The 20,119-nt window shown below is 39.5% G+C and overlaps 1 protein-coding gene across 1 annotated transcript in view; it reads right to left on the bottom strand.

Moving 5' to 3' along the window:
• Positions 1 to 20,000, bottom strand: part of PUS10 (pseudouridine synthase 10) — a 57,394-nt gene extending 37,394 nt beyond the window's left edge. The window contains exons 1-4 of the mRNA XM_080686058.1: positions 19,867 to 20,000; positions 17,695 to 17,835; positions 13,110 to 13,373; positions 12,061 to 12,147 (exon numbers count right to left, since the gene is read on the bottom strand). Of these exons, the coding sequence (XP_080542184.1) occupies positions 12,061 to 12,147; positions 13,110 to 13,373; positions 17,695 to 17,820 (477 nt within the window). The 5' untranslated portion in view covers positions 17,821 to 17,835; positions 19,867 to 20,000. The remainder of the gene's footprint in view (positions 1 to 12,060; positions 12,148 to 13,109; positions 13,374 to 17,694; positions 17,836 to 19,866) is intronic.
• Between the last annotated feature and the right edge of the window lie 119 nt (positions 20,001 to 20,119).

The raw sequence follows: 20,119 nt of genomic DNA, 5'->3' as shown, positions 1-20,119 counted from the left end.
GAGATATTTTTAAAATGTTGTTGTGAATCTGAGTATGGAACAGCACCTGCTTTGGGCCGGTTTCTAGCTATGAATGCTGATTAACAGGTATGCCAGACATAAAAGCAAACGATCAAGGCGGATCAAACCCACACACCCAACAACAAAATGCAACGAGACACTGGGATAAGGAGAAAGGCAGGGGCCCTTGGACCTTAGATCCTGCCCAGTTTAAATCCTGCCAATATCTTTATTAAGACACCTTAACATAGTATGAGGAAGGAAGGGAGGGAGGCAGAGAAGGAGAGGGCAGTGGGGGGGGGGGGGGGGGTGTGAAAGAGCATGGGGAGAAAGAGATAGAGACAGTGAGAGAGAAAGAAGAAAAAAGGAACCACAGATTGGTGAAGGCCTGTCTCAAGGCAAGATCTAATGACAAAGCTTCGGTGTCTGGGAAATTTCAAGTAAATTTCTAGAGAATGGCAGTGTGGTGAGTTATTCATATTCAACCACTAATTTGTACAATAAAAATAGAAGCTAAAACAACTAAACAAATAAAAAAGGCCTAAGTTCATGCGATGTCAAAATGATTGTTAAAGCCCTGGCCAGTTTTGCTTAATGGGTAGAGCGTCAGCCCCGGTTCAATTCTGGCCAAGGGCACATGCCCGGGTTGTGGGCTTGATCCCCAGTGTGGGGCGTGCAGGAGGCAGCCGATCCATGATTCTCTCTCATCATGGATGTTTCTATCTCTCTTTCCCTCTCCCTTCCACTCTGAAATCAATAATATATACACTGAGTGGCCAGATTATTATGATCTCTGAATGCATAATAATCTGCCCACTCAGTGTATATCCTATATAATAAAAGGCTAATATGCAAATTATCCCCTCGACCAGGAGTTTGACCAGCAGTCAGGCTGGCCAACCGCCCATGTCCCCTCCCCCTGGCCAGGCTGGCCGGACCCCACCCATGCATGAATTCATGCATCGGGCCTCTAATATATATATACTAGAGGCCCGGTGCATGAAATTCGTGCATGGGGGGGAGGGGGGTGTCCCTCAGCCCAGCCTGCACCCTCTCAAATCTGGGACCCCTTGAGGGATGTCCAACTGACCGTTTAGGCCCAATCCCAATAGGATCGGGTCTAAACGGGCAGTCGGACATCCCTCTCACAATCCAGGACTGCTGGCTCCCAACTGCTCGCCTGTCTGCCTTCCTGATTGCCCCTAACCCAGCCGTGGGCAAACTACGGCCCGCGGGCCGGATCCGGCTCGTTCAGCTGTTCTATCTGGCCCGCGGAGCCGAAAGAGCGGAGGGTTCTCTTGCTCTCCCCTCCGCTCCTTTACTTTGAATTTATATTAGTTCACACAAACACTCCATCCATACTTTTGTTCCGGCCCTCCGGTCCAGTTTAAGAACCCATTGTGGCCCTCGAGTCAAAAAGTTTGCCCACCCCTGCCCTAACCACTTCTGCCTGCCAGCCCGATCACCCCTAACCACTCCCCTGCCAGCCTGATTGATACCTAACTGCTCCCCTGCCAGCCTGATTGCCCCTAACTGCCCTCCCCTGAAGGCCTGGTCACCCCTAACTGCCCTCCCCTGCAGGCATGGTCACCCCTAACTGCCCTCCCCTGCAGGCCTGGTCCCCCACAACTGCCCTCCCCTGCAGGCCTGGTCCCCCCCAACTGCTCTCCCCTGTAGGCCTGATCCCTCTCAACTGCCCTCCCCTGCTGGCCATCTTGTGGTGGCCATCTTGTGTCCACATGGGGGCAGGATCTTTGACCACATGGGGGCAGCCATCTTGTGTGTTGGAGTGATGGTCAATCTGCATATTACTCTTTTATTAGATAGGATATATATATGTGTGTGTGTGTGTGTGTGTGTGTGTATATATATATATATATATATATATATATATATATATATATACTGAGTGGCCAAATTATTATGGGTTCAGAGATCATAATAATCTGGCCACTAAATATATATATATATATATATATATATATATATATATATATATATGTGTGTGTGTGTGTGTGTGTGTGTGTGTGTGTGTGTGTGTAATTAAATATCTCAAGAATCTAACAGGTAGTGAATTTTTTCTACCCTTCTCTTCTATCTACCACTCCTCACTACATAACCTTAAAATCTGCAAACACTAAAGATCATAAGTCAGTGTTTCCTAAAGAGCTGAGGACATGTGGCTGGGGAGGGCAAAGGAGAAAGCAGACCTTCTGGGTGTGAATGCTATTAAATGCCAAAAAGGAATATAAATCCTACTGCAAATATTTTTTCACATATTTTCTCTTCATGTTCTTCTGTATAATTAAGTTGTAAAATAAAAAATAAATTGATAGATATACATTAGAGTTGCTATAGCACACAAAAATATTTCTAACCTCACATATAAAAAGAACAATACTGTATATCTTGGTCTTGGTCATTTGTTTAATGTAGTAAATAAAAAATAATGTAACTATAATAAAAATTAAAATGAGACAAATGCAAAAATTGTATCTTAAAAGTAAACAAATATATTTGGACTTCTGGGTAAGGAGAGAAGATCAGATACAGGGATGAACTTTTGCTAATCTTCTAAACTAACAGTAAAGAGATTTGTTAAAAATGCATAAATTCTTCTAGGATGGGGACAGTGAGAATGTAGGGAACAGCAACGTTTGGAAAGCAAATAGAAGAGTGGTAAAGGACTTATTAGACCCCCCCACCCCCGCCCCGCCAAAATCGGAATCCCATACTGGCAGCAGGACAAACTGATAGGCAATCAGCTCAAGTTTGAGTAATAAACAACATGAAGGAATTTGGAAATAGGGGTAGAAGGATCAAAAAAAGGAAGATTGACTGAAATCTGTTTGAAAAAGAGGTAGATCCTTAAACTCCTTCCCCACTCCATGCAGCCAGGTGAATGCCTCTCCCTAACTCCTGTAAAGACTATAGGTTCTTTTTTTGGAGATGGTAAAATGGGGGTCTTTTGACTGGGGGGATCATGAGTTACATTTACTTCACTGAGTAAACATAGACAATAAGATCATGGCATACACCCACTACTACTGCCCCCACCTCTGGATCTTGACAGTTCTCTAGATAGGAAAAACTTTATGTATAAAAAAAAAAGGAGACACATGTGGGCCATCTTAATCTTATTTGCAAAAGATTTTTGTAAGATTTTTATAACTTGGGTTACATCATGAATAAAAATGTTATCCCACAGAAGTGCCCCGAATACATGTCTATTTAAAAAAATAAATCTTTTGGAATAGGAATGTAGCATTCTGCCTGGTTACAATACGGCATGAGTAAGCATGATCATTTCCTTGAAAGGTAGAGGATTTCTGTAATGCCTTCAGAAATACGATCCAGATACATACTAAAATTACTATCTCATGGTTTCTAATATGAATTTATAGTGATAATACTAAATGAATATCATATGGTCAATACACATCATAACACCTTAACTTCACAGAAAATTTAAATCCTAGGCGTGAACTGAATTCCAAACAGAAACATTTTATACTATGATTCTTAATGTAATAAAAGGGCTACCCATGTTGATACCTTTGCATCAATTACATTATTTCATTCCCTTATGGATACTTCAAGACCACATTTAAATAAAATCTATTTTATTTTTCCCCATCTAAGTTAGTTCCCCTCACATTACATTGGACCTGATACTCACAGTAACATTTTAACAACCACTTCATAGATAAACTGAGATTCCACCAGAAAAAAGAATCCAGAGTTTCAATCATATCAATACTTCAAAGTATATGATTAGCTTTTAAATTAATATATAATAAAAATAACATGGCTGTTTAATTTGCCATTTGTATGCATATACAGGGGTGGGCAAAAGTAGGTTTATAGTTATTCAGATGGAAAATATAATAATTAATAAAGGGGGATAAATTGGGATGGAAAGAGACTTTGCTTTGGGTGATGGGTGCATGATGCAGTGTGTAGGTGATGCTTTATTGAGTTGTACACTTGAAACTTGTATGGTTTTATGAACTAATGTCACCCCAATAAATTCAATTTAAAAACTTAAAAGAAAAAGAAAACAAAGATGTTCCATCACACACAAAAAATTTGTTACCATGTATGGTGATGGATGTTAACGAGACATATTGTGGTGATCATTCTGCAATATAGACATATATTGAATCATTATGTTGTACACCTAAAATCAATATAATGTTATAATCAACTGTATCTCAGTTCTTTTTAAATAAGAAAATAATTAAATATATAAATATGTAATAAGACATCAAAAAAGGATCTGAAGAGTGAGGAAGATTTAGAACAATTGTTTCACAGAAATACTTAAGCTCAATAAATATTTAAATAGATGAATGAATGTAACATTTATATCTAGTTAAGTAAATATAATAAACAGTAAAACTCTAAAAAAAAAACAAGTAGGTGTTTCATACAACCAAAGTAACATTTAAGAGACACTTAAATGCATTTAAAATCAATAGAATGAGCAAACACCCACATACTACCCCAGAGGAGGCACCAATAAACCAAATTAATAGTACCATATCGCCCTCTACTGGACTCTACTAGTAAAGATAAACTTAAAAGATTAACAGGACTTTAAAACATTTATTTTTTAAAGGACTTAATGGAATGCTCTTTTCCTAGAAATACAAGTTTAGCCTAATATTAGATAAGTCTTGGTCATTCAACCCATGGTAATTTTAGTGTGGCACTAACTCAATGTGGTGTAGAAGTTCAGAGGAATCCATCATGAGTACAAGGTAATATCAAAATAACTACTAAAATAAATATTTTTCTTAAAACTATATATGCTCTTGGAGTTGAAAAGGCTGAATAAAGTCTCTGGTCTAACTAACTATATGGTGCATGTCTTCCTTCTATATATCTGCCAATAGTTGCCCAGCTTTGGCTTAAACATTCTGGTGATAGAAAACTCACCATCCCTGAAAAGTCTCCCCTGATCTGGATAATTCCTTACAGCTGAAAATTATTTCCCTCCTGATCTTATCTCTGCAGCAGAAAACCCCTAAAATATTTAAATAGAGCAAATTAATCCATATATATATATATATATATATATATATTATTTTTTTAATTGATTTAGGAGAGGAAGAAAGAGGGAGAAACAGACAGAAACATCAATGAGAGAGAATCATTGATTGGTTGCTTCCTGTACACCCCACAATGGGGATGGAGCCTGAAACCCAGGCATGTGCCCTGATTGGGAATCGAACCATGACCTCCTGGTTCACAGGTCAGTGCTCAACCACTAAGCCACGCCAGCCAGGCATCTTCACTATTCTGAATGCACTCCTCTGAATGTGTATTCATTTTTTTATTGCTGCTAGAACAAATTACTGTAAACTCAGTAGATTAAAACAACACAAATTTATTATCTTACTGATGTTTAGGTCAGAAGTCCATCTGGGCTAAAATCAAACTGTCAGCAGGGCTATTTTCCTTTCTGGAGGTTCTAGGCTACAACCCATTTCCTTGTTATTTTTAGCTTCTACAGGCCACCCACATCCCTTGGCTCATGCCTCCCTTCCACTATCTTCAAAGTGAGCAACACTGCATCTCTCTGACCATTCTTCTTCAATTACATCTTCCTCTGACCCTAATCCCATTCAGAAAGGGTACCTTTAAGGACTCATGTCATTAAGTTGAGCTCACCCAGATAATTCAAGATAATCTCTCCATCTCAGGGTCCTTAATCTTAATTACACCTACAAAGTCCCTTTTTATTTTGCACATACGGTAACATTCACAAATTTGGGGGATTTGGGCTACCACAAAATGCCTTTCCATTTGTCCTTCTTCCTCCTAAAGTAGAGTGTTCCCTCTGCATATGGCACTCCAGGAATGACCAGCACTGAGTAATACAGGATTGCCACCTTCATCTTTCCAGATCCTATACTTCTAATATCTGGACTAAAATCCAGATGTTATCTACATCACACCTCTCATTCTTATCAGGCCATGAACTAAAACCCCTAAGCCTTAAAAACACAGTTTTTAAGCCACTCCTGCCTATCCTTTACTAATCCCAAGTATAAGAATTTGTTTCTTTCTATTAAATTTCATTTTGTTAGATTTTCCCCTATTCTTGAGATATTTTTGGATCTCAATTCTAACATTCAACCTATTTGCTATATACGCTCAGTTCTTGTCATGCACACCTGTAGTGAGTGCTCCCATTATGTCATCAATAGTAGAAACCAAGAAAAGGACAAGATATGAAGAGAGTTCTGCAGCACATCAGAAATCTGTCTGAAGTTCCATGGTTCTTACATTTCAATGTGTACATCAACTACTGAGAGGCTTCTATGCCCCATCTCTAGAGATTCCGATTTAGGAGGTCTGAGACAAGGCCCAGCAATCACAACCTTCCCCCAGTAGGTTTCAGGTGGTTGATCTGCAGAGTACATTGGGAGAAACGCTGTCCAGGTCTATACCAATCATTAATCAGGCACAATCCACCCAACCATCGTCACACCCTGCTCCTGTTCCTGCCACTTTCAGGTAGTTATCTTGAGAAGCAAACCTAGTCAGTGACTAGCTGAATTCCAATCACACCGGTGCTACTATATTCCCCTGCTCTACCAATCCTGCCACCTGTAAAAGGCAGAAATGTTGCAGACTTGATTTGTTTTTAGCAGACCTGTTTGATGTGTTGACATCAAGTTTGCCTTATTTCTCAGTGCCCATCATTTATTCTTTAGTTCCTAATCTAGAACCTTGCCATGGTTTTAGGGTCAAGCTCACCAGCTAGTACTTTTCAGAACCAACTTTCTTCACCTTTGGAAAATTGAAACTGCCCTTATCTGCCTCCAGTCATTTGGAAAATCGGTTATCTTTGATAAGCTCGAAAAAATCATGGACAGTCGTTAAGGTCTTTCTGAATCTACCTTGGAATGTAATTCATCCAGGCTCAAATACCTGAACCCATTTAGAGAAGCTTCGCCATGTGGAGTTTTCATTCTTCCCTACCAATGATCACGCTACCCTTTTCAGATGAAGATTTTTCTTGACAGAAAGGACAGAAGCAAAATAGGATTTTCAAAGTTCTGCCTTCTCTATGTCATCCATCAGCAGCATACCTTCAGTTCCTAATAGCAAATCAATCCCCTTTTCATCTCTTTTTTGCTCTAAACATAACTTTGAGTACCCCAAGTCTTCCTTAGCAATTCTTGGAAGTCTCTACTTAGGAAGATTTTATCTTTTGTTGCTATTCTTAGAAATCTAAACCTCTTCTTACATTTGCATTAATTTGACTTCACCTTTCCTCTCTCTTTTTGAAACTGATCTTGAATTGGCAAAAAATTTAGCTGTTGGAGTTGAATAATACATACATAGGGGTTATTAGGCTAGTCTTACTACTTTTGAAATTTTCCAAAATAAAAAGTCAAATAAAAATATCTAAATATATAAATACAAATTAAATACAAATGTTTATGTAAACATTTGAGGGAAGGGGAAAAGGGAGAGACAGAAAGAAAAAGGGAGGGAGGGAGGTATTCCCCATTTCTTTTTTACTGGAATATGTTTTTATCCCTAACCTTCCTTTTATTGGTTGGGATCATTTGGTTTTAATTAAAGTCTATATATTTTTTATATTGCACCTTCCAATCCTTTTCCTTTATCTTCCAGGCAAGATTCCCATGCCATTTTTGTTCGACTGCTTGAAATCCATCTAGCAAAAGTCTAGGGTGGGCAAACTTTTTGACTCGAGGGCCACATGGGTTCTTAAACTGGACCGGAGGGCCGGAACAAAAGCATGGATGGAGTGTTTGTGTGAACTAATATAAATTCAAAGTAAAGGAGCAGAGGGGAGAGCAAGAGAACCCTCCGCTCTTTTGGCTCTGCGGGCCGGATAGAACAGCCGAACGGGCCGGATCCGGCCCGCGGGCCGTAGTTTGCCCACGGCTGGCTAATTATGTTTGTTTCTCTCTTCCTATCAGGAACACAAATCTTAAAAGGTTGTCCATTTTCATTTAGGACTACATTAGTTTCACCATTATTCTTTAGGAAAGTGGTTCTCAAAGTGTGGTCCTTGTACCAGCAATAGCAACATCATCCATGAACTTTTTAGAAACACAGAGTCATGGGTCCCAGGACCTATTGCATCAGAATATCTGTAGATGGGGCCTGGAAAACTCTCCAACTGAGTCCTATCACATTCAAGCTTGAGAACCACTACTTTAGAAGAAGTAACTGTTCCCATTCAAAAGCTGTCAGACGCTGTGCTTTTAGCAAATGTGATTTCCATCAAGTGCCTAAATCTTGGGAGTCCCTCATGCTACTGTATACATTAACCTGGGTGACTATTTTATGTATGCAACTCATCACCTCTTCCTTAGGCTAGGGGCATAGAGCACACTTCCACTTCTGTATCTATCCCATTTCTCTTGCTTTAAATTCTCCTCTAAATAGCGTTTAGCATCCTTCCACTCAAAGGATCTCAATGCAGATATAATTTCTTGCCAAAGCACACTATTATATCTCTCCCTTTAAGATATCTGAATTGTTACATTAAAAAGGTAAGCAAAAATCCAGAAAATCACCAAAACAGTCATGAGATATTTATTATTTTCCCCCTTATAATCTCAACTTTATATTGTCATTCATATTTTGTATAAAGGTATTATACAAATACCTTTTGTATGAAGATATCGAAGCTCCTAAGTATTACATCAAGCTAGTTTTCATATTTGTCTTTTGTGAATCTCTGGATACTGCCTCCATTTATTTCTGCTTACCATGCCTTACTGTATGTCTAACACAGTTTCATCAATTAATCTGCTTGTTTTTCTCTTCTTCAGTAGTATTTAGTCTAACACTGTCCTAACCAGACCAGCTGGTTCCTAGGAACACACCCACAGGAGAAGTACTCCATCCCTCCTTCCATTCTCCTCAACTCAATGAAAGATGATGATAATTATACTAACTGCAAGCTTTCTTCCTAGGCTCTTAAATTAGTGCTTCTATGGTGATAAGTAAAAACTATAGCTGTAGCCAGAAAGGGATTGGGAGGGCCAGGAATATAAAGATTAACACAAATTTAATAGCTTGATTTTTAAAAAATCCTTTACTTGAGGTCATCCCTTCTCTGGCCACAGTGCTCAGTTCTTTTGTAAGCAGGAATATAACAAATATTACCTTGTTGATAAAATATTTGCTTTCAAATTAATATATTTGTGATCATAATTTTCTTCTTTGGAAGTGGGAAAAATTGACTTAATCATATATTCCACTCTGAATTATGAAATAACTAGCACCAATCAATTCCATGTATATTAATATGTTTATTCTACACACAGACAAATAAGTTCAAAGTTTTACAAGATCTAAATTGAAAAACCACATTGTAGAAGAAATATGTCACTGAAGAAGTTACAGAATTTATATTCAAAATGCAAGAATAGTCTGAAGATGTGTAATTTTTTAAAATTGGAATGTGTAACAAATAAATTAGTATGAAAAAGCAATTTATATCCAGTGTGGCCCAGATCATACCTCAACACCAAAGAAGAAATAAAAGAAACTAACAAAACATAATGATAAAAGAAAATCACGAAGTGAAACATAAGCACAATTTGCTGAAGAAATCTTGGTTGTGAAAATAGTAAGATGCATATAAAATTGCATGCTTTTGAATAATTATTATTCTTAAGAAATGAATGGGGAAAAATATACTACTCATTAACAAAAAAGAAAACAATGAGTCACAACACACTAATCTGTGGAAAGTAGTAATTTCCCAATAATAGGAATAGTCACATATTTCTACTAAATAGTTTAGTGGTTAAAAATCAGTTACTAAGAGTAAATAGAGTGTAAGCAGACTAATTCTATTTTTTTAAATGGCATCTTCTATTTCTGGCATGGAATATAAATACTTCATAAGTAGTCAATAAATATTAAATCAAAATTGTTAAAATCGCCTGGCTGAGTGTGGCTCAATGGTTGAGTATCAGCCTATGAACCAGGAGGACATGGTTCATTTCCAGTCAGGGCACATGCCCAAGTTGCGGGCTCCAACCCCAGTAGTGGCGTGCAGGAGGCAGCCAATAATGATTCTCTCTCATCACTGATGTTTCTATCTCTCTTTCCCTCTCCTTTCCTTCCTGATGTCAATGAAAATATTTTTTTAAAGAAAATATATTTACAGTATTTATTGAAAAAAACCTATGCAGCCCTGGCCACAGTGCTCAGCAGTTAGAGTATCGGCCTGTGCAGCAAAGGGTCTTGGGTTCAATTCCCGGTCAAGGGCACATACCTGGGTTGAGGGTTCACCCTCCGCCTTCCTAAGGGTGTGTGTGGGAGGCAACCAATAAATGTGTCTTTCTCACATCATTGTTTCTATCTCCCCTACTCCCTTCCTCCCTCCCTCTTTCTCTAAAAAACAAACAACAAAAGCCTTTGTATAAGTGGACCCGCACAATTCAAACCTTTGTTGTTCAAGGGTCAACTGTACTTCTTATTCCTATTTCTGTTACTCAAACACTTCAACTTTTTGTGAGTCACATAGCTTTTGGAAGTCTGTTTCTCTCTATCAAAACTGAACCCTGAAGATGACCTATCTGTGAGAAATGCTTTGATGATTGACTAGAAAATGACTTTAAGTGTTTATAAACCTCAATATATCATCATCATCCCCTTTATCCTTCCATTTGCTCAGTTATCTTGTCATCAACAGAGGCGCTACTTAAAAGCATCTACTCTTTTTCACGTCTCAGCTCCTACCTATCATTTTACAAGTTTTAAATAAATTTTCAGCCTTTTAGGGGCTAATACACATGCTCACCCAAAGAAAGTGACAGTATAAGATGTAATGTTCTGGTGATGCTTTGGGATTCTTAACAAAAAGACACCTTATACATATAAATAAATGGATATGTTTAGAACTCATTGTTGTAATGAGATTACAGAGGCCATTCTCCCTGTACTTCATATAACAGTATTAACAAAAAGTTTTATGTTTTCATGTCAGTTTTGACACACAAGAATATTACAATAATTACTACTATTATTATGTGAGTTTTTTGCTAACAAACGAAAAATGTTAAATGAAATAAGGTTATTTCCCTTTTAACCATTGACTATAAGAGGTGCTATCATTTTATATCAGAAAATAAGAAAGTTCATCATAATTGAAATCATCCTATCCGAGGAACATTATAAAATGCACACTTCTCACACACATACACACACACAAGTCTCTGGATTCCTGGTTAATTATCTTTCCCTGACTATAGAGCTAATCCTCAATGAATGTCTTCTACTGAATAAGGACCTTTTATTTTTATTTATTTTTTAAAAATATATTTTTATTGATTTCAGAGAGGAAGGGAGAGGGAGAGAGAGATAGAAACATTAATGATGAGAGAGAATCAATGATCGACTGGCTCCTGCATGCCCCCTACTGGGAATCGAGCCCACAACCCAGGCATGTGCCCTTGACCAGAATCAAACCTGGACCCTTCAGTCTGCATGCTGACACTCTATCCACTGAGCCAGACCAGCAAGGACTGAATGAGGACCTTTTAAAAAGATAGCAGTCCTGCCTGGCCAGTGTGGCTAAGTTGGTTGAGGCTGGTCCTATGCACCAGGTCCCCAGGTTCGATTCCTAGACAGGGCACATGCCCGTTTTGCTCAATCCCTAGTAGGGGGCGTGCAGGAGGCAGTCAATGGAATGTTTCTATCTCTCCCTCTCCCTTTCTCTTTCTGAAATCAATAAAAACATATTTTTATGTTCTCCCATGCAGTGGGGCTTTCTTGTTGTTTTGTTGATGGTTTCTTTTGCTGTAAATTAAATAAAAACAAAAACAAAAAAATGGCAGTCCTGTGACAAATACACTAATCTGAACCAGTAATTCCTTTTTCATCCATTCACTCAATATTATTAAACAGCTATAATGTAATGCTTTCAATCATTCAATAAGTGCACAAAATGTAAAAAATGTAATACAGTAAGGAATATTTCTACGTTCTTATTTTTTGAGAAACTCCTAGCATGCATTTCACATGCAGTTTCATGTGTATAAATGACCTTACCTCTCTCACAGATAGCTGTGGTGGGAAGGAGACTGAAAACACTAAGTTAGTGAATTCAAATCCAGATGCCTCTACCTTTTGACACACCTGAAAAAGTATTACATAAAAATTATTTTTTATTACATAAAAGAGTATTATATAAATTCCCAGGAATTGTTAAAAATTATATACTAGTCTTCATAACACAGATTTTTGGTTCAGGAGATGACACTGCAAAACCTCCAAACTTTCACCTTTGAGTAGGGAATTCTCATAAACATCATGAAATCAAATATTTGCTAACTATGACCCTGAAGACTGACATCACCAAAACAGCCAAGGACTCACCTGCAGAACAATCTGCTGAATGTCAAAATTGTTTTCTATTAGGTTACTTCATTATTTAAAAAAGATTTTAAAGTAAAGCCACATATGGCACTCTTGACAGCTGGAAACAAAAGCCAGTCCTACATTCAAACATGTGCCTCCCACAAGGCTGTAACACTTGTCTTTTCTAGACACTAATAGGTATGACTAACAAAGAACTTTTCTCTAGCTTCCTATGTTAAAATAGCAAAGGGAAAACTGCTATTTATTTTTTTCAATTGAATAGCACTCATGACTGACATACATAAAGGGATATATATTTCATTTTCAGATATCATGTTGATAAAAAGGTAATTTGAGATAAAAAGGTTTTCATTCTTTGAAATAAATTAAGGAAATGTCTTAAAAATCCATTGGTGTGAAACATGTTGAAATGAATGGCATTGTTCCTGTAGATACAAGAATTCTAGGTCTGCTCTGGCCAGGTGGCTCTGTTGATTGGAGTGTCATCCCGTACACCAAAAGGTTGAGGGTTCGATTCCCAGTCAGAGTACATATGGGAAGCAACTAATCAATGATTCTCTCACGTTGATGTCTCTCTCTCTCTCTCTTTCTCTTTCCCTTCCTATCTCTCCAGTAAACATATCTTCGAGTGAGGATTGAAAAAAAAAAAGAATTCTAGGTCTTAAAACTAAAAATCTCTATATAAGAGCACATATAATAACAGAAGACAGATTATTTACCTTTTTAATGAACTCTTTTTCACAGAATTCTTGAAGAATTCCTAGGCATACATTGCATACATTTGGATTGGAGTTCTTAGAAGCAATGCTTCTGTCTTCAATAACGGATACCCTTCCCTCTCCATTTTGACTCCGATTATCAGTCCCATCAATCCCATCTTCCAGTTCATGGAGTCGAATTTTCTTGGGAGGTGGGTTTGGAACTTCCAAAATTAATTCACCTTTTTCAGTTTTCAGAAATTTCTGTAGTTCATTGAGCAACTCCTAGAAAGTTAATTTTTAACAAAACACAATAAAAGTAATAACTCTAAGGGTAAGATGAAGCATGAAAACAGGAGTGAATATTATGATATATCACAAACTTACCTAATGTTGATTTATATTCAATCTAGAGCAATGAATTAATTTTATTTGCCAGCATTGGCTTTCTGGGGAATTTAAAAGAGGCTTAACTAACTCCTATAATAAATGTGTGAATATTTTTTCAAAAGAGTTTCATATATCAGAGAAGCTAAATCTGAGGCAGAAAGTCTCCACTAAGAAATTAACTAATTAATTAGTTAACTGGGCCTGTAGTTCTGTTGTGGGGTCATTCACTCATTCACTTGCTAATTTAAAAAAAGAAAAGAAAAAATAAACCACCTTTCAGTTCCAATTATTAACAAATAGAAATACAAATGGACTTTCCATTATTTGTTATTTAATAACCTCACAATCACTAAAACTTCATATGTATAATATTTAATGTGAAGTCTGAAAAATTAGAGAAATTAGGGGTCTATTAAGTAAAAGTAAGTTCAAGACAATTTACTAAACAAAGGTAAACAGATGCTGGAAATGCTGAGATTTGGCACCATAATTACAAAACATTTATACGTGCTAATTGAAAGAGGCCCTCTACTACATTCTGGTTTGCCTACTTTTTGTCACCTTTTGTATTAGAATGTTAAAAGTGGCATTCCTTTGAAACCATTCTCATACTTCAGACATTCAACTCATCCAAATACTCAGAGGACTTTTCCTCTATTTTGTTTAAACAGGCTTTATTTTTCAGTTGTTGAATAAATATCCTTTTAAATTCGCTCGGATTACAACTTACTGACTGTAAAGGGAAAAGTCTTTCACTCAAACAAATTTAATTCATTTTATTAAGACATTAGCTCTCCTATTTTATCAACAGATAAATATACATACATACACATACAGGTATATTATGACCCACACAAATGTTTATTATTACCTAAGATCTACAATGTTGGTATAACACAGTACATATATATGTATATGTACATATATAATTATATGAATAGGACAGGTCAAAATTTAAGTACATTTTTTTAAAAAGTCTTCAAATATTTACATATTTACACAAAATGATACAAACAAAAGTTAGTAACACTAAGTTTCTTAATATGTTTTAAATCTTAACAACATATGCATAGCATACTAGATTATAATGTCTTTTAAAATGTGTAATAGAAGTTACACAAAACCAGTTTTGTTACTTTATAGTCATTGTGTGTATAAATAAATATACACATATATTAATCATCATAGCATATGCACCATTTCCAGTTTTCAAAGTGCTTTCACATACTTTATTAGATATTGTCCCTTAAAATCCTGTGAGGTGGATGTTATCATCATTCCCAATTACAGAGGAGAAAACTGAAGATGGAAAGTTGTGGAACTGGGATTCAAATCCATGTCTTTCAGCTCCAAATTCTAGGCTTTGGATTCAGACAGACAGTTCATATCCTAGCTTGCTCACTTAATAGCTGTGTAACTTTGGGCAGGTTGCTTAACCTCTCTGTGCCTCAGTTCTTCATCTGAAAATAGAGACAATCATAGTATGTACTTACCTAATAGATTACTATGAGAGTTACATGAGAGCTTGAAATATAATAATGCTATATGAATATTAGATATAATTATTATTTTAAAATAATAGAAACAATTAATACATAGGAAAAATGACTGCTATTGCTAACTCCTGGGCAATTTTTTAAAATTATAAGAAACTGAGTGTTCATGTGTATGAATCTATGTGTGTGTTTGTTTGTTTATACTGTTTGTATAGTTATATATTTACATATACATAATTACTATCTGCCTCTGAAAAGAATATCACTATTAGAATCAAAAATATTTCACAAAATGTTATATATTTTATGTGAAAGGATTCTATTAAATGTCAAAGATCTCTGTATATTACTTTTGTTGTTATTAATAGCAATAAATAATTAATGATTTTAATAGCATTTCTTTCTAGAGGGTTGCAAATACTATCGTATCTAATAAAAGAGTAATATGCAAATTGACCGTCACTCCAAGACACAAGATGGCCGCCCCCATGTGGTCAAAGATGGCTGCTCCCATGTGGACACAAGATGGCCACCACAAGATGGCTGGCAGGGGAGGGCAGTTATGGGCAGTTGGAGGTGACCAGGCCAGCAGAGGAGGGCAGTTGGGGGAGACCAGGCCAGCAAGGGAGGGCAGTTGGGGGGACCAGGCCTGCAGGTGAGAGCAGTTGTGGGCGATCAGGCAAGCAGGGAGGGCAGTTAGGGGTGACTGGGCTGGCAGAGGAGGGCAGTTGGGGGAGACCAAGTCAGCAAGGGAGGGCAGTTGGGGGGGAACAGGACTGCAGGGGAGGACAGTTGGGGCAGAGGCCAGGCCTGCAGGGGAGAGCAGTTTGGGGGGACCAGGCCTGCGGTGGAGGGCAGTTTGAGGGAACCAGGCCTGCAGGGGAGGATAGTTGGGGGGGACCCAGGCCTGCAGGGGAGGGCAGTTGGGGGGGGGGACCAGGCCTGTAGGGGAGGGCAGTTGGGGGGAACAGGCCTGCAGAGGAGGGCAGTTAGGGGTGACCAGGACAGCAGGGGAGGGCAGTTAGGGGTGACCGGGCCAGCAGGGGAGGACAGTTGGGGGGGACCAGGCCTGCAGAGGAGGGCAGTTAGAGGGGACTGGGCCAGCAGGGGAGGGCAGTTGGGAGAGACCAAGTCAGCAAGGGAGGGCAGTTGGGGGGGAATAGGACTGCAGGGGAGGACAGTTGGGGCGGAGGCCAGGCCTGCAGGGGAGAGCAGTTTGGGGGGACCAGGCCTGCGGTGGAGGGCAGTTTGAGGGAACCAGGCCTGCAGGGGAGGATAGTTGGGGGGGACCCAGGCCTGCAGGGGAGGGCAGTTGGGGGGGGGGACCAGGCCTGTAGGGGAGGGCAGTTGGGGGGACCAGGCCTGCAGAGGAGGGCAGTTAGGGGTGACCGGGCCAGCAGGGGAAGACAGTTGGGGGGGACCAGGCCTGCAGGGGAGGGCAGTTGGGGGGACCAGGCCAGCAGGGCAGGGCAGTTGCGGGGGGACCAGGCCTATAGGGGAGGGCAGTTGGGGGGACCAGGCCTGCAGAGGAGGGCTGTTAGGGGTGACCAGGCCAGCAGGGGAGGGCAGTTGGGGTGGGACCAGGCCAGCAGGGCAGGGCAGTTTGGGGGAGAACCAGGCCTGCAGGGGAGGGCAGTTGGGCGAACCAGGCCTGCAGGGGAGGGTAGTTGGGGGCGATCAGGCCAGCAGGGAGGGCAGTTGGGGGTGACCAGGCCTGCAGGGAATGGCAGTTAGGGGTGACCAGGCCAGCAGGGGAGGGCAGTTAGGGGTGACTGGGCCAACAGGGGAGGGCAATTGGGGGTGACCAGGCCTACAGAGGGCAGTTTGGGGGGACCCAGACCTGCAGAGAAGGGCAGTTGGGGGGGGGACTAGGCCTGCAGGGGAGGGCAGTTAGGGGTGACCAGGCCAGCAGGGGAGGACAGTTTGGGGGGGGGCAGGCCTGCAGGGGAGGGCAGTTGGGGGGGACCAGGCCTGCAGGGGATGGCAGTTAGGGGTGACCAGGCCAGGAGGGGAGGGCAGTTAGGAGCAATCAGGTTGGCCAGGGAGCAGGTAGGCGTCGATCAGGCTGGCAGTGGAGTGCTTAGGGGGTGATCAGGCTGGTAGGCAGAAGCGGTTAGGGGCAATCAGGCAGAGGCAGGTGAGCGGTTGGGAGCCAGCAGTCCTGGATTGTGAGAGGATGGTATCAGGCCTAAATGGGTGGTCGGACATTCCTAAAGGGGTCCCAGATTGGAGAGGGTGCAGGCTGGGCTGAGGGACAACCCCCGCCCCCCTGTGCACGAATTTCGTGCACCGGGCCTCTAGTTTGTAAATAAAATAGAATAGAAAACAGAAAAAAATGCAACCGAATCCACAATGCTTTCACTTAATAGAGCTAAGGACTACCACCCCTTCCTGTTACAACTTCCTAATATCTGGTAAGAAGCACTACTTTGTGATATTCTGTCTAGATACTCTTTAGGAAGGGTCTATACAAACATTAAATGCACCAGGGAATTGCTCCACAAAGATCCCACTATATTAAATGCTAGATTAATCACTTAAAAAGAAACTTACATTTTTATGATAATATAAATTCTAAAATTAGCATTATCAGTAATTATTTTATTTTAGTGTTTTTAAATTTAACATAGAGTTATGGATAGATATTTGCCCTCAAATATACAAGTATTATTTTAAAACTAGAGAAAACTTCTTGACTTAAAAAAAAGAAAAGAAAATACCTCGTAGGAAAGTTTGTAAGGTGCATGAAAATCCACTCCACAGAATCTGAAGATACATCTTGGACATGTACCAGTATTGAACAACAACTGGGCCACATGCTTGTTTTCCTCAGTCAGCGGAAACATATTGAATATCTATAACTAGAAAGAAACAAAAAGTAAAACTAATGAGCATCTTTTGTGTTTTACTTTCACAAACAAATAAATCACCATCTTTAAGGAAAAAAGTAACTTTTATTTGAAAAACACTATTTTGTATTCCCCAATAATGAGTTTGCTAGAAAAAAACTTATCAGATAAGTTTACATTATATAATACTTGACTAACCTTAATGAAAGTTAAGCAGTCAAACATTTAAAACAAATTAATGGGTGGATCCAAAAAAACATCAGTTGTACTTAGATGATATAACTAAATGACAACTATTATCAAAATAAGAAAAATTTGCTTCTTTCATGCACAAGTGAAACCTCCAACAAAAATAAATGAAATGCAAATATTTTAGAGTAATTGCTGTCTGAAACAATTTGCTACCTTTTGCAATTTGAATAAATTCACTTAAAAACAAATACTAGAGAACAGGGGAAATCCAATATAATTCTCTTGTTGCCAAGGAAGGAGGGGTAGTAAATTACCTAATCATTCTGTTTGGCAAAAATAGATGGTCTTCTGATTAATGAGTCAGTCCACATTACTTTAAAATGAGGAAGTAAGTAGCAAAGGGATTGCATGGCAATGTTGTGGTATGGTATAACTGTGGTCACACGGGTAAAACAGTGGCACCTTTTAAGGTGTGGTTTCATAATTCAAATGAACTTGTTTAAAGTTTGTGAGAAGGTGAAGCTCTTACCAACTGCTTACTATTAAGATGTGCTTCTTAGAATACGTTTGTGTTTTTCAACCCTTTAAATGCACTACTTCCTTCCAAGCTTCTAAATGTTTGTGGCCACTTACCAAGAGTAGAGCCTTGACACAAAATAATGACTGCACTTTCCCTCACAGAGAAACTGTTTCTGTCTCACCCTTTATGTCATCTTTTCTCCTCCTCTCCATTAGTTAAGGTCAAGGATTTCATTTAATTCATAATTAACTTTTAACTCAGAGAAACAAATAACTCTTCTTCCCCAATAAAGTCTAGGAGTTAGTGCTTAAAAAGGACACTTTGTATCAAAGATCGCCCTGGGGACTTAAGTTAAATAATTTCAATAAAATGTTTATTTTTCTTTCCTTTGACTTAATAACAATGTTTATTTATCCAATAGGTTCCTAGAAATAAAGATAATGCAATGTGAATTAATGGTACAACATAATCTCTTCACTCTGAGAAATTTCCAAACCTATTGGGAATTAGGAGATCTGTACTGAGTAATTTGAAGGGGTCTTAAACAAAACCAACCAAAACTCTCTTGAGTGTGTTGAGTAGGTTTACAATCCTCCCAAATCATTTTTACCTAGCAACAATCTAGCGACTTCTTGAGCACGTTAGTATTGAAAGGAGGAAATACGTTATGCCTTAAATTTGGTTGTTTCATCTTAATGTACAGCGTTGAAATGATAGGACTTCATAAGACATCAGAAATCAGTTGTCCCATAAGAGGTTTATCTTTCAAAGCAAGCCATGAGAAATGTATCCCACACCGTAAGGTTTTCATTGTTGCTGCCTTTGTCAAGATGTTTGCTTTCGTTTACGTGTTTAGTTTACAGAAAGAACCGGAACAAGTCATTGCAACAGAACCTCCTCCCACGTGTCAGGATCCCCAAAGGGACAGAGTCCCTCCCTTCTCCACAAACCAAGGATAACCAACCCAGTCCACGGTAAACCGGTAAACTGGAGGAGAGGATGAACTTTCTTTTCACCTCTCGGAATATTACAGAAACTATTCACTCCAAATAGGGAAGGAGCAGGGCATGTGAAAAAGCACCAAAATGACCAGGCTGTCTCACATCCTGTGATCTTTTAAAAGCTCATTGCATACTGAAGGGTGTCATTTGTCTCGTGGGGGTGGGGTGTGGATTTCTAAAGAGGGAGGCGCTCATAACTGCATTTCGCTACCGATGCACTCAGCTGTGGAATCTCCCCTACATCCAAGATCTATCTAACCTTGAGGGTCTTTTTTGGCCAAACAAGACCTTCCCCCCGCTTCGGTCAAGTCCAAGAAACTTCCCACTCACCCCTCTTCGCTAACAAAGCGGCTCCAGCAGGAAGGAAACGATCCCCTCCATCCACACCTCTCCGGCACCCAGATGGCAAGCCCTCACCTCAGACCTCCCGGCCTCACCTTCTCCCACGGAGCCGGAGCCTGAGATTTAACCCCTGCTGGCCCTCAGAGGGAGCGGGGAAGACTAAAGACAACGCACCCATGCGTCTAGCAATTCTGTTCCCCGAGGAAACGAGAGCTTCAGAACGAAAGTACCAGCCCCCTCT

This window comes from Plecotus auritus (genome assembly GCF_963455305.1).
Source record: "Plecotus auritus genome assembly, chromosome: 8".
In the NCBI taxonomy this organism is placed as follows: domain Eukaryota; kingdom Metazoa; phylum Chordata; class Mammalia; order Chiroptera; family Vespertilionidae; genus Plecotus; species Plecotus auritus.
This window is presented reverse-complemented; position numbering and strand designations above follow the sequence as displayed.